At 45.0% G+C, this 14,435-nt stretch overlaps 1 protein-coding gene across 1 annotated transcript; it reads left to right on the plus strand.

Moving 5' to 3' along the window:
- The first annotated feature begins 773 nt into the window (after positions 1 to 773).
- Positions 774 to 12,692, plus strand: CD2 (CD2 molecule). Its single transcript, XM_005144476.3, has 5 exons — positions 774 to 897; positions 3,757 to 4,053; positions 6,250 to 6,492; positions 8,723 to 8,842; positions 10,804 to 12,692. The coding sequence occupies exons 1-5, from the start codon at positions 837 to 839 to the stop codon at positions 11,010 to 11,012; spliced, it is 930 nt and encodes a 309-aa protein (XP_005144533.2). The 5' UTR covers positions 774 to 836; the 3' UTR covers positions 11,013 to 12,692.
- The last annotated feature ends 1,743 nt before the right edge of the window (positions 12,693 to 14,435 follow it).

Here is a 14,435-nt window from a genome sequence, read left to right on the forward strand (position 1 = left end):
AGTGGCCTGTAGCAGAGGGACTGTGCTGGGATGATATGATTCCAAATCCTCACCACCACATCTGTTTGATATTGGAATCAGGAATAAAGATTTTATAAGCTTCTCACATGTTTTTAGAGCTAACTCCAATGCCTCCTCGCAGCTTCTTTTATCAACATCTTTCCCTCACCAACTAGCTTCAGGGATGGGTTCTGCCCAGACACAAGGCAGTGTATTCATCCCCTGATTTCTCAGCTTACTCAAACTGTGTCTGCAGGGCACATTTTTGTGGCACCAGCCAGCCTTTCATAGATCAGACATTGATATGAAGCTGATCCTGATGGTTTCCAAGGGAAGTATATCTCCTTTCTATGTGTTGTCCAACAGTCACTGGCTACCTGCACCCCACTGGGGGTCCCGGGCTTGCTGTCCCCTTGCTGCTGCTGAGGGTGTGGGGGAGCAGAAGGATTCCCTTCATCCCTACCACAAAAACGAATCCATCTTACTAGGATGGATGTAGGTGCTGGAGTTGAACTCTTTGGGTGAACACTGAAGAAAATAAGTGCCTCCAGCTGGGTAGATGGGTTTCAGGGGTGTTCCTGCATTTTACTGTGCATTTTCCTTGTTGCTGCATGTTGTCCCTGTCCTGATAAAATGCTGTGTTGAGAGGTGCTTTTGCCAGTGGTTTTTATGCCTGTGCTAGAAATGAGAAGTGCTGGGGTGAGAGCGGGAGGACGGGAGGAGGGCACAAGGGCTGTGCAGGCACGTCCCACCACTGCCTGCTCACAGAAAATCCTTCCACCTTCCAGGAGCTATCATTAGACAAGGGGACAGTGGATTTTTTTTTTTACCTGAAAATGAACTTTAGGAGGATTTTCCTAGTCAAGAGCCTGCTGCTTTTGTTTCCGAGTGTAAAATGTGAGTTTTTCTTATGCTTTTTTTGCATTTTCAGGCTAGCATTGTTAAACTTGCATTTTAAACCGTTTACAATGTTGAGATGTTAGTGATAAGAAAACAGTCCCACTTTCCCAGTGAGTGAAGACCTTTGGGTTATTATTTAATTTTCAGCTGGGGGAGGGCAGGATCTGGGTTTCCTATTCCAGTTATGATAATAAGCTCTAAACAGTTTTGGTTTTAAATTAATGAGTCTTAATTTGACGCGTGTATAACGAGAAATGTCATCATGTAGTTTTCTCTGTGCCCTCGAGGTAGCTTGTACTACATGAGAGAGCCAGTTCACTGTGCATTATCGCATGTAATTTCCCTATCAAAATCTTTTGAAAGTGCAAATTATATTCTTCCATAAATATTAATAGAAAGTGATACATCTCAGTGTCTTCAGTGGAGTTGAAGAAATCTAAGATGTGAAAACAGCAAGCAAATACATACATCTTTTATATTTTTCATATTATTGCTCTCATTTTTTAAAGTATTAATCTAAAAACTTAATTAAGGTGTTAACTCATAGATTAGAGAAATGTAGAAGAGATGGGACAATAGAATCATACATGGATGTTGTTTTTCTCTGTTCATTTCACTACAGATTGCATGTATGGCTGCTTAATGCTCTTTTCCTCCAGAACAAAATTAACAGCTAAATATTTTTGTTGTTTGGTATGTGATATATGAAACATCTTTTGGATGGAATGGAATGGAAATCTCTTTTCAAAGACTTCTTTAGTTCTCTAAAGTTACTACAGGAGCTTTTCATTTTATCTCTTTTTTGTGACTGCCAGTGAGCTGACAGTTGGGTCTTTCTGCCCCTTGGAACACATTTCAGTTGGCATTAGCAGAAATGCTGTTATCTTAGCTAAAGGGATTTCTAGTATCATACATGGGGAATAATCAGCTTTCTATTAGCAAGACTATGGAAATCAGATAAATGTGCAGAGAGGTGTCCCTGCCCATGGCAGGGGGATTGGAACTAGATGATCTTAATGTCCTTTCCAACCCTAACTATTCTATGATTCTATGTCCAGGTGGTCTATCCATAGAGACGCCATTAAATTATCCTTGAAAACTTTTTTCTGTACTTCCAGAAAGAATAAATGATAGTATCTGTTATTCAAAGAAGTCCTATTACTAGCTGTAAATACCAGTGCATGACTGAGCAGAAAGAAGTATCATAATTCAGATATTTAGGTGTAATCTGCAGTGACATCTGTGTGAAAGATAGCTGCTTCCAAGCCTGGTTGATAGCTTTATTTCAGAACCTTTCATTAGATGCGTCAAATACGTTGTAAGAAATGTTATAGTGAAATAACAGCACCTCCTTAGGTGGGGGTCAATTGCCAGAAGCACTTCAGTATTAATGTTCTTGTGGTAGAGGTGGACTGTTTTAGTTTTTTGATTATCTGTAGTCTTGTTCATTTCATGAAATGGCAACTTGGTTTTAGATTCCTCTCTGTGACATAGTTTAGCATTGTCCTAGACACCATGAATGAAGGACTGTAATGAAAATATCCATAACCATACTTTTTCTATGTGGTGAAAAATGTGCTTAAAATATATAAAATTAGAGCAGAATCAGCTCTATGTGGGGATGTGAAAGGAAATCCCCTTGTGCCGACCAGCTTTATCCTGTAAATTGAAGAGGAACAAACATAAGAAAATGACAAATGAAACAAGCAGTGGCTCTGAGCACCCATTCCGTTGCCAGTGCATTTATCCCGCCTGACACCTGTGAACACTCCTTTACATCCTCCTGCTAAGGACGCATGGAGACAGTTCCTTGAAGTGCCCTCCCAGCAAACTTTGTACTCCAAAAGAACTGTCTCACAGGAGATGGGCCTTGCAAAGTTTGAGAATGAGCCTGGAGGGGAGAGGGAAGGCTGCCCAGGCACAGCGCCAAGAATACATCATCTCCATGGGTAGTAACATGGCGTTTAGCAGCCTTGGCTTTCTTGAGTATGCCCTTCAGCAGCCATATGCCAGGTGCTGCCCAGTAGCACTTTTGGGAAGCACCTACTCTTACCTGTGTTGGGGAAGTGAGCTGTCATCAAAGGACATCTGCAAAGAGAAAAGATTTATTTGGCCTTTACTTCTCTCCTAATGTCTCCAGTGCCTGATCAGTTCACAGGATATGGCTAGCTGTCTGTTTCTACATGTCTTACTTGCCACATTGTGATCCTCTGCTAGAAAAATCAAATGGATATATTCCACTGGAGCAGGGTGTCCATGATAGGTGAGGCAGGGACACTGCAACCTGGCAGCACTGTGTCTGCCTCTGGTTCTGTGCCTTACACTCACTCACTGCTTGACAAGGGCTATGATTATTCTTATTATCATCACTGTCATTGCTGAACTGATCCTAATGTCCATGGCCACTACTAGTTTGTGTTCTTGCCATCCACAGTAATGCTTGCAGTGATGGGTGCTCTGAGTACCAGTCTGTGCCATGTGCAAAACCAAAACGACCTTATTTTCAGGAACAGTTCAGGCTGGGTGTAAGTTCATGGGCAGCCATTAATTTTAGCATCCAAAATCATGCCAAATAAGTCAGCCAGAGTATAAAGCCAACTTTTGAAAGCTGGACTCAGCTTCCTTGGCTATCAGTTAAATTGTGTGCTGACATCTATCTAATGAATGATCAAGAGGTGCTTTAGAACAGGGGAAGAAGACAGCATCAGTAATGCAAAGAGGCTGAGGCAGTTCGAAGTGTGTATGGGGGGGCTGGGTAGCAAGTGAAGACCTTTTGGGTCACCACTGTGGCTGCTGAGCACTAGAGTTAATGCTGCTGGAGACACATTGATAAGCTGGTTGTGCTTCCCTTTACAGGCTCTGTCACAAACTGGTTTTATGTGGCGGTGAATGGATCAGCTCTTCTCAGTATCACTGCTGCTGGGAGTGTATATGATGCAACATGGATGAAAGACAGAAAAAGGTTGCTTCAGATAAAAGACAGAAAAGTTAAGTACTATGTGAACAAGGAGGAGTGCAGGTGCAAGGTATTCCTAAATGGGACTCTGCAGATACAGCAGGCAGTGAAAGAGGACAGTGGAAATTACACGGTGACTGTTTATGAGCAGGATGGAAAATGGAAGGCAGAAGAACATACAATATTCATCGTTCAGAGTGAGTTTTTGCTCTTCTCATACAATTCTTATCATAGCTGAAAAAGACTTGGTATTTCCACTCTCTCCTACAGCCTCTCCTGTTCATTGTTGACCTTTCTGCCTTTTTTTTTGGGGGGGGATGACTTCTGTGAGATGCACTTCCTTCCTCCTACCACTGACAGCAGTCTGGATCTCTGGTTCCTTTGCTTCCTTCTGATGATGCCCTTTGGTCCCCTGCTTCTTTCTGGCTCCCTTCCTTGTTGGCCAACATGTTTTCACATGTGCCCAAGTGAGCAGCCATGAGCACATCAGGGTGAGTGTGGACAACCCCACTACAGCATCTCAGGAAGTGCCTCAATGGGGCCTGAGCAGGGATATCACCGTGCAGGTAGGGCTGTGCTTCCAGCAGCACCCTGCTTCCAGAAACCTCTTGTGGGAGCACAGCAAGCACTTCTGGTGTTATTTGATGGGTACTTTTGGCGTCCAGCCAGTGGTCCAGGTAGGTGAGCACCTTGCACTGAGAAGAGCTCAGGGGCCCAGGTGGCACTAAATGCCTGTATTTATGCAATGCAATCCCACTGATTTTTTTCTCTAACATAATAAACAGCCAGCAATCACTTCCTCTGACAAACAGCACAATAGTTGAATTTCCAGAGATGAAAGACTTCTGTACCCTAACCTTGCATAACATAACACCACAAATATAAAGATTGCTCTGTTTGAAGCACATTTAAGGATCTGCCTGGGGATTTCAGCTATGTGGGTTCCAAGTATGAAGGCATCCTCCAATCCTGTGCTGTATCTTGTCCTGAGTGATAGAATGGTAGCAGTCAAAGGCTTTTGGGATGAGTAAGAAAGGTGGGATGGCTATTCTGCTTGCTTATGGATGCTGTCACCTTCTCAGACCTCTGAACCCACAGGCATCATGTTTGGGTTTGTTTTTTTTTCCAGCAATGGAATGATTTTGCTCTTCCCTCTTCAGCCAGGGTTCACACCTCCACCAATCTCTAGAATCTGTGGGCACCAGCTGGCACTCTGGAGTTGTTGCCTTGATTAAGGCAGCAACGACATCTGGAATAGTTTTAGCAGGGTTTCTGCAGTGGGAAGCTCTGTGGCTAATGGACTGCTGAGCAGTGAGGGTGTCTCACTGTTTTTGGAATTACTATTGCAAATGGCCTACAGATTCCGGAAGTCATCAGGGCCTCACGATATTTACTCATGCTTTAAGCCACTGAGCTGTCATTGGGGTGTCCTGGGTTCAATTTCAGGTTAAGGTTCCAACCCAGGTATGTGCTGCATCATTTCATCATTTCATCTGCTGTGCAGCAGAGAGTTTTCCTTACCTCCAACACACCACTTTAGAAGTAAAGTCCTTTAGTAACTATTAGGTGCTAGAGCTATTTGTCAGTCAGATTATACTTTGATACAAACCTAATACCCTTATTTGCTTTAAAATGTTTGATCTCAATAACTTATACTGCCTGTAACTAGAGGTGACCCTGGCATGGATTTGTTTACCTGGTCTAAAAGGTAGATATTAACTTTTTTCCCATCTGATATCCCTTCCAGTTTGCTTTTCTGCCTCTTTCAGTGCCACCCCTGATAGAGAATCTGGGACCAAAATGTAGTTAGCTGTTTGTGGGATGTAAAAAGAGAAAGAAATCAGTTCTTTCTGTCATAGCCTTATTGAGAGCTAAGAAGTGTCTCTGTTTTGTGTTTTCTGTTCTGTTTTGATGGGTTTTCATGTTGTTGATGTTGTGCTAGTTGGGTGCTGTTGGTAGCACATAACCATCACAAGCAGTTTTTAGTCCTGCCTTAGAAGTCTCTCCTGATGGCCACAGGCAGATTAGAACCAACTTTATTCGCATTAAAACATTGGGCTGTTGGAGGGGCTGTGGCACTGAGTCACTCTCATCCACTGCCTCCCCTGAAAACACAATGTCCTCCCTTTGCCTGTCTGCCTTGCCTGAAAGTTGTCCAGCCATGGTGGCACCGCTCTGCTTTGCCAGGCTAAAATATGTAGGCTAATATTTTCTTTCTTATGGCCGTGTTACTTCTCTAGTAGAGGTCTAATTTGCTCTATATTTTTCTCTGGTCTCATTAGCTGGTGTTACTTGCTGTTTATTGGGCGCTAATACTCTGTTCTGCTTAATAATGGAGGTTTTAAAAAGGAGAAACTATCTCAGATGTGCCTGTGCCTTCTCTTCTTTTTCAGGGCCTGTCCCACAGCCAATCCTCAGTGCTGAATGCATGAACAAAACTGTATTTGTCAAGTGTGAAGTGAAACAGAAGACTAAAGATGAAACGTTTATAATAGAACTGACTCAAGATACAAGCAAAAAGATACAAAAGAATGCAACGAGTCTGGAATTGCACACGCAGCATTCTGGGAAGTTCAGATGTGTTGTTAAGAACCAAGTCAGCGAAAAAATAGTTGAAAAAGTAACTAAGTGCTCAGGTAAAAACTCTGGTTTTGCCAGAATCTGATAAAGCAGACCCACAAAGCATGTCCCAGTTGTGTGTATCTGTAGGGCTGGTCCAGGTGTCATGATTATCAATGGTTTCAGGTACCCAGTAGTGCAAGTCTAACACTGCTGAAGTTACCGGCAGCTGATGCTGCTGCAGTAGCAATGATGTGAGTCATGCTTCCTGCTTGTCATTCCCCAGCCCTGTTGCATCTCCACCTTCTCCACCCTGCTGCTGCCAACCTCACTGCTACCCTTACAGCACCCCTGCTTTAACAGCAGAAAGCCAAAACTGGGGGCAGTGGGATGTGAGGTGGGCCATGCTCCTCCTCTTCTCCTGCAGCTAGTGGTGTTTCTCCCCATCCTCTGTGAGGCCTGGTGGTCACTGGAAGAGGGATAGATGTTTTTCTGGAGTCAAGAGCCTTGTGGATGGCAGAGAGGCTCTTAGAGAGCACTGCAATGCTGTTTTTCACTGGAAGTGGTCTCCTGGGTAAACTAGCCCAAACATGTTGTCTTAATGAGGAAATGCTGTCTAATGCTGGCCATGCCAGGGCACAAGACAGGCAAGCATGGGCCTACCTGCATTGCTGGTATAGCCAGGCATTAGCCATCAGCTAAATATTTGATTTCACTTCTCCTCACCCTTGAGAAATACTCTTCCTTCACAGGGTGAGTTGGGTGGAAGAGCTTGTTTTTTCTCACATAATTAACAGAGAAATAAAAGGTTTGCCACACTGATCTTCAAAATACAAATACAGCATTTCTAAGACACACACACACAAAAAAAACCCACAGGAAAACCTGTAGCACTACCCTTCCTACTCAAACAAAAACCCCTCAAACCTTTCTGTGTGGTGGCAGGGTTCTGCTAGCTCCATAGTAGATTACAAATCCCTCAGCTTGCAACTAAATCTCTTTCCAACCCTGCTGCTCTTCATAAACTTCTGGTCCTGCATTTGGGGCCTATCACCTTGAATTTTGACCTTTAGCAGGCAAGGCATATTTCAGATGGGCTTCAGCTCAGTTGACTGAATTTAAGCATTAATCATGTGTGAATCTGCCAGGGCTCAACTTAGAGTCAGCTGAGAGAAACAGGCATGGAAATGGCAAAATACACCTCTGTGTAACACTGGCAACTAAAAAAGGTGAAAACAACCACATTAGTGAGGGTACTTGTGTTGGTTTTTTTTTTTCCACTGGGGCAGCCCAGGCTGATGGTCGCCTTTACACTGTAGACGTAGAATCATAGAATCATAGATTCATTGAATGGTTTGGGTTGGAGAGGACCTTCAAGATCATCCAGTTCCAACCTCCCTGCCATGGGTGGGTATGCCTCACCCTAGACCATGTTGCCCAAGATTCTGTCCAACCTGGCCTCGAACACTGCCAGGGATGGAGCATTCATAGCTTCCTTCTGCAACCTGTTCCAGTGTCTGACCACCCTCACAGTAAAGAACTTCTTCCTTAAATTGTTCATCATATCACTCTCTGCCCTCCATATGCATGCCCAGTGAATGTTAAGAGTGGTACCAGTGGTGTTGTCCTCTTTGGAACTTTGTCCCCCAAGGAAGATGCGCTTCTATTGGGTTCACTCCACAGCACACGTGCTCAAGCATGAACACTGGATGCCAGAAGGACAGCCCAAGCAGGAAATGGTGGAGGAAGGCCAGCATCCAGCAAACCTCACTGATGACAATAAGGAATTCTCATATAAATTTTTGCTCACTGGGCAAACTGAACTCTCATTTTGAGACTGGGATACTTGATTATGTTCTCTTCACTATTTTTAAAAATTTGCCTACAGCCAAAAATTGAAGAGGAAGTAGCAAAGTACCCTGAAGAAAGCTAGTCTCAGTGTTTCCAGCTCAGTAGGAAGTACTTTGAAAGTCTAGTTTTGTTAGATGCTGTGCACTGCCTGCATGCGCATTGTCCCTAGAAGTATCCATTGCTAGCAGGAACAGGACATTTGTGGTAATTTAAATCAAATGAGCAGGCTCACATGAATGGTTTCAATTTTCTGCAGACCTTAGATCCATCAGGGAGCAATCAAAATTTTCCACAATGAGGAACAGCAACTTTATGCTGTCTACAGAGAAAAGGCAAAGGATGGGCTCTCTCACTGGGGCTGCCTTTAAAGTTGACAGAAGAAAATAGAGAATTCTAGGCAAATGTTGTGCAAGTTATTTCTTTCTCTCTAACATCCTTTTTCATTCCCTTAACTAGGCCAGTTGGACCTTTATCTCATCTTAAGCATAGCAGGAGGTGCAGTCTTCTTTGTCATCTTCATGATTTTGCTTATTTATTGTATCAGGAGGAAGAAAGCAGAAAGGCTGGAAGATGATGGTAAGTACTTAAGAAGCTTTATGTTGCTAACCAGCCACCTAAAATCTTAGAGCTTCATGCTGACAGTGAGCCCTGTGGGCAGGAGTGTGCTCTTTACTTTGGCATGAGCAACAACAGGGTTTTGGCATATGGTGAATCTCAGCAGATCTGCTGGCATTGCCTGTCTTGTTTTCTGATATACTGCTTTAAACAAAAGACTTCTTGTTGTCAAGCCCTTTTTTTAGTCATGGTGAAAGAATTGCTCCTCTAAAGCTTGGCTAAGGCCACCAGTCATGAGCATCTGTGGGGCTAAAATACACAGTTAGGTATCCCATCAGCAGATTTTTGACAAATTTTTATGGTGCAAAATTAGGATCCTTGAAATCATTAGTCACTTTTGGAAATACTGTAGACAGTGAAAAGGGGCAAGAACAGCTCAGCTTTTCTGTGAATCTCTTCAGGCATCTCACAGAACTTGTTCTCTCTACAGAACAATGTCCTTGGAGGTCTGTCAACACTGGAGGCCCCCCTGGGGCACTTTAAAGACTTGAGATTTTTAGGGTGGGCAGATATTTCAAGTGTTGCCCAAAATTCATGGCTCCTTAAGACCATGGGAAATACTATGCCAGTGTTCTCTTGAGAGTGGGCTCTTGGTCTTACCAGAGAGGTTGCCTTGAATTTACAATCTGGGCATTGCTGCTACTTTCGGTGGGCAGAAGACACTGAGCTGCCACACAAGAAGAGTTGTCTGGCCCACTTCTAGGTTGGGAAGTTTAAAGCAGGAGAGAAGGTTGCCCTGGCAGGGCTTGCTCAAAGGCTTGTTTCCCAGTCCTGCCCCCACACTGTGTATCAGGCTTCCTGTGTGGTCTCAAACAACAGCTACTCTCTCTGTGAGTCAGTTCATGAGTTGCAAAATGGGAGTAAAAGCTCCTTTGTATACCACAACATGCATCTCTATGAAGATAGAGCAATGCCTGAAAGAAACCTCAGATGCTGTCTCAAAGGTGCCCATGGCCAGGCTGACAAGAAGGGTGAGCATGACCAGTCCTGTGGCTGAGGGGAGTGCAACCTTACAACACCTGAGTGTGGGTAACCTGCCATTAACCTCCTGCTTCCCCCGAAGTTATGATGATGAAGAATAGGCAGGAGCTTTCCCCATTCACTGAGAGAGCTCACCACATTGCAACCACAGGATGTCATCTCAGAAGGCTTGTCATAGCTCACGAGCACAATGATGGTGTGAGCATAGCCATCCAAGTGTTACTGTACGTTATAGCTGTTCTTACTTGAGTGAGATGCATTATTTCCTCAGCTGTGCATTGACAGCACACCCTCAGTTCCTGGGTCTGAATTCAGCAAGAATGAAGAAAAAGAGAAGTCTGGGAAAATGAGAACTAATATAAGAGAGTGACTAGCCTCTTTGAAGCAGTTTTGTGTGTTCTTAAGGCCATTTCAGTGCCCCAAGTGACTCAACCCCTAAACTAAGCTGACTGATGTTACAGAAATGATGAGGCAGTGATGAAGAGTCAGCTGGCATGAATTTACTTCTGCACATAGGGAAATCAGTGCTGTCAACATGGGCCTCTGGCTTCCAGCACTGATACTGGCAGAGCAGAGTGCTTTGATACTGATTGCTTCCTGTGATTGCATCTCACTTTGCTTTCAGTGTCCTGTTTCCAACACAGTTCAGAGCAGCTCAGGCTGGGGCTGTCCACTGGTGACTGGTGGTTCCCCCAGCACAGAGAGGGGAAAGCTGCCCCAAATGCCCCCAGGTACCTTGACCTCAACTGGGCAACCAGAAAAAGCTTTTGGGTTTGCCTAGGATGTGCAAGCAGAGGTGATTTTGGTTGTTGACTGGAGTAGCAGGAACACCTGAGAGTGACACCAACACTGGCTTTTTCTTGCTTGGGCTCAGTACTTTTTGCTGCCTGAACCTCTCTGCTCGGGCTGTGCCTGACTGCAGGGTGCTCGTGTCGTTGCAGGAGAGGAGCACGTGGAGCAGGCGCGCCCCATGGACAGTGTGATGATGGTGAGGGAGCTCCGGCAGCCACCGTGTAATCCCACCCCGCGGCAGCAGCGTGTGCAGCGGCGGCCACTGCCGCAACCCCAGGTACAGGCGAGAGCATTGCCCCCACGGCCCCAGCCCCGCACTCAGCAGCGGACTCCAAACCACCCCAGAGAGAGACCTTGAACGTCTGTCTCGGGAGGGACAGTGGTCTCTCTGCTCCACGGCGCACTAGGAAAAGAAAGCTTCCAATAGTCAGGAATCCCTCCCTTCCAGCCTTGTGTAATGCTCAGCTATGAAATGGCAACTTTTGCTGCAGAAAATTAGAGAGAGCCTCAAATGGAGATGAAGAGATCCAGTGAAGGAGATTCAAGGTGATGGGCATTCATCCCTGTGGCCATTTTTCATCAAAGTATTTCTCCATGGTAGGGTACGGAACATTGAGCCTTGAAACCTGTGTCTTTCTGTGGTTCACTTGTTTTTACCGCACCTTGTTGTCTTTGTGCCTCTTGAATGGATGGATTGTACTAAGAAAAAGCTAAAGCCCTACTGAGACAATATGGGCCTAAGGATCTTACTGGGTTTTGTCACGTATCTTTTGTTTCTCCTACCACACATTAGGACAGCCCCATGGCTTCAGGATCAAATGCATGACCACCTGGGTTAAAAAATAATTGTATGTAATTAAATGCTTGTCTGAAGTTGATAGAATTGGTGTCATCAAACACAGAGAAGATACTGAAGGGAGATGTGGGAACTTTGAAGAACATCTGTGTGTGGAAAAATGCAAGTGAGAAAGGAGTAAACTTTTCACTTTCTCTACCATGGCTTAAATTGCAGGGGGGGTTAAGTCAGGTGTGTTCTTTTTGTTTGGTTTGGGGTTTTTTTTTCATTCCAAATGAAGCACTGAAATAGATTTCTGGGAGAGGATTTCCAGCACTGGGGGTTTCAAACAGCAGATTAAGCATTCTCATCCTGCTGAGGCCCGGGGAACATACTGCATGGCCTCTTCAAGGAACATTTCAGCTCAGTTTTCTGTGACTCCTTGCTAACAAATAAAATTAAACTTTATTCTCAGGATAGGTCTGTTTGGCTATCCGGACATTTATTTTGTCGTAGAAGAAGCCTGGTAATCATTGGCTTATAAAACAAGTGTTACAGACTTCCAAGCAGTCTGATCATTAGTGTTGTCTGAATTGTAATGGATTTCCATTGTAGGGCCTCCTGCTGATGGTGAGGGACCCTTTGCTGGTAAGCACCTCATGTATGACAAGGTGATGATAGAGAACTGCTGAGAGATCTCCTTCCCAAAGAGAGAAAGAGGTTGGACTGCAATAACTGCACCTGTGTCACCCTACATGTGCTGGACAAACACTAGTTGCTCTTTTGGTCCTTGGAGATGTTCACAACTGTCTCTTTGGGACAGCTAAAGAGACAAGAGAGCGATGTCTGAATGGGTACAATGGCCTATCTGGTGTAAGGGGAAGCACAAGTGGAGAAGGAGGGAGCTGCAAGAGGCACAGAGCACAAAACGTCTGCCCAGCATGTTGCATTAGGCAGAACATGTAGTACCTCTTTTAGGTTTGACTATCCTACACATACCAGGGGAGAGAAAATAGCCATCCTTTGTTTCTTCCCAGGAATGTGACTATTTTTATCTTCTGGCACAAGGGCAGAGAAGTAACCTATCAGGGACAAGGTCTCTGCTTCTGCCAGAGCTTGGTCATTTTACTTGAACTCCTGTTGTCAGACACAGCCCTAGGATCATCACGTTGGCTTTCTGCAGCTTGTTTTAGGGGTTTTGCTATTGAAAGTTGCATCTGATAAACACTTTATGGTTTATGCTGTAACATACGCTGTATCCCTGTAGAGAACTAATAAAGATATGAGTGGGTAGAAAGGATCTCAGTTCACCCCTGTTCTGGTACTTCAGTATCTGGATCTCACTTTGGTATGAAGGAGGCAAGAAAAACATGTTGGTCCCTTAATCATGGAAACAGGGATGCAGGAGGTTTCACACTAATGCCCAGCTGGTTGGCTCAGGCTGGCACAGATGAGCACAGCTACTGTGCTTGCCTACCTGCTGTGGCAGCATGCTTTGACTGTCCTATGTGGCCGGAGCTTTATCACAGCCCTCTTTTGAGTAAGCAGATGAGCTGGGAATTCTTTGTGGTTACATGGTTACAGGAGAACTAATCCTTCCTGGGAGAGAGGGGAGAGCTACTGGGACCTGAGGAGGAAGATGGGCTCCTCCTGTGATGCCCTGACACTGTTTAGTGTTCTCTGTGCCCCAGGCTTAACAGAGCTGCAGAAATGCTTTGGAGATTCTCCTTTCCCATGGCTGAGGATTGGTGAGCTTCTGCCAACCCTCTGAGAGACACTTCTGGCCTTCCCACCAGCCTGGGGCTGGTGCTGGTGAGTGACACTTGCTGCAGCTCCTTGCAGCAGAGCACCAGTGCCTGCATGAGGTGGTGCCAGGGTTACTCCAGCCCAGCAGAGAAGTGTGCTCACTCTTCTGACAAGGAATAGCAGCCTGAAGCTAAGGATGAGCGCCGGATAGCAAAGGAAGGCAAGAAGCTTTCATACTGTTGGTCACAAAGTGGGTCCAAACCTGTGCTCAAGGCTGGGCTTGAGACCACCATGTGAACTGGGGGCACTTCTGTTGTCTCAGGTATGTGATGGCTAAACACACCCAAAAGCTGCCCTCAGATTCCCTTCCTGGGGAGCAGGGCTGCCAGCAGGCACCCTGATTTCAGGGCAGGGCAAAGGCCACAACAGTGGGCATTAGTGAACTGTGGAGGTACATGTTTTAATACTGCTCTCCAACTGGCTGCTGTAACCATGGGCTGAGAGAAACAATCTCAGCCTCAGCCAACTCAGTGAGGTCTCCTCTGAGGTACTAGTCTCTTTTCAGCTAAATGTTTTCTCTTTTATGTGCCAAGAGGCTCAAAGCTAAGTAAAGAGAGATTAATTTAGCCCTGTTGTGTGGATTTGCACCAAAACACAGTCCTCCATCAGGCAAACAAGCAAATACTAAGAGCACAAAGTACCCTGCAGAATGGGAGTCTTACCAGAACAATGCTTATTTTTGATTGACACCTGTTTTTTGATAGTCACCATTATTTTTGCAATGTCTCATGGTTGTTCATGATGCACTGCAATGGGCGATACTTGTACAGTCCCCAGTTCTACTTGGTGCCTGCTTGAAAAGTCAGCAATTCTTCTGAATGTGTGTCACAGAGCATTCAAATCTCAGGGGGTTATGCTGTAGAGGATGTTTTAGTTCTGAAAAACAAGCTGACAGCGTGACCTAAGAAATAAGAGGAAGTGATGGGCTCTAGTGATACACACTGAAACCTTTCTTGGTTCTTCTTTCATAGACTCATCTATCAGTGAGTCACACAAAGTGAAGTGGTTTTCCTCATTCTTCTTAAAGGGGATGAGATGGCAGGGCTGACATGCTGAGCCATGCTCTGTAAGGATGCTGCCTTGTCCTCTCTGATTGGGGAGATGTAGTTGATGGTCCCTGGGTGCTAGCAGGGCTCAGTTTCACTTTGTGATGTTCTGCAGAGCCAGTGCTGAGAGGATGGGGGGAAAGTGCAGTCTAGT

This window comes from Melopsittacus undulatus, chromosome 2 (assembly GCF_012275295.1).
Source record: "Melopsittacus undulatus isolate bMelUnd1 chromosome 2, bMelUnd1.mat.Z, whole genome shotgun sequence".
Classification (NCBI taxonomy): domain Eukaryota; kingdom Metazoa; phylum Chordata; class Aves; order Psittaciformes; family Psittaculidae; genus Melopsittacus; species Melopsittacus undulatus.

Coding starts and splice junctions, on each gene's coding strand:
- CD2 (XM_005144476.3), top strand. CDS start 837: ATGAACTTTAGGAGGATTTTCCTAGTCAAGAGCCTGCTGCTTTTGTTT. Junction 4,054..6,249: donor TACAATATTCATCGTTCAGA/GTGAGTTTTTGC, acceptor CTTCTTTTTCAG/GGCCTGTCCCACAGCCAATC. Junction 8,843..10,803: donor AGAAAGGCTGGAAGATGATG/GTAAGTACTTAA, acceptor GTGTCGTTGCAG/GAGAGGAGCACGTGGAGCAG.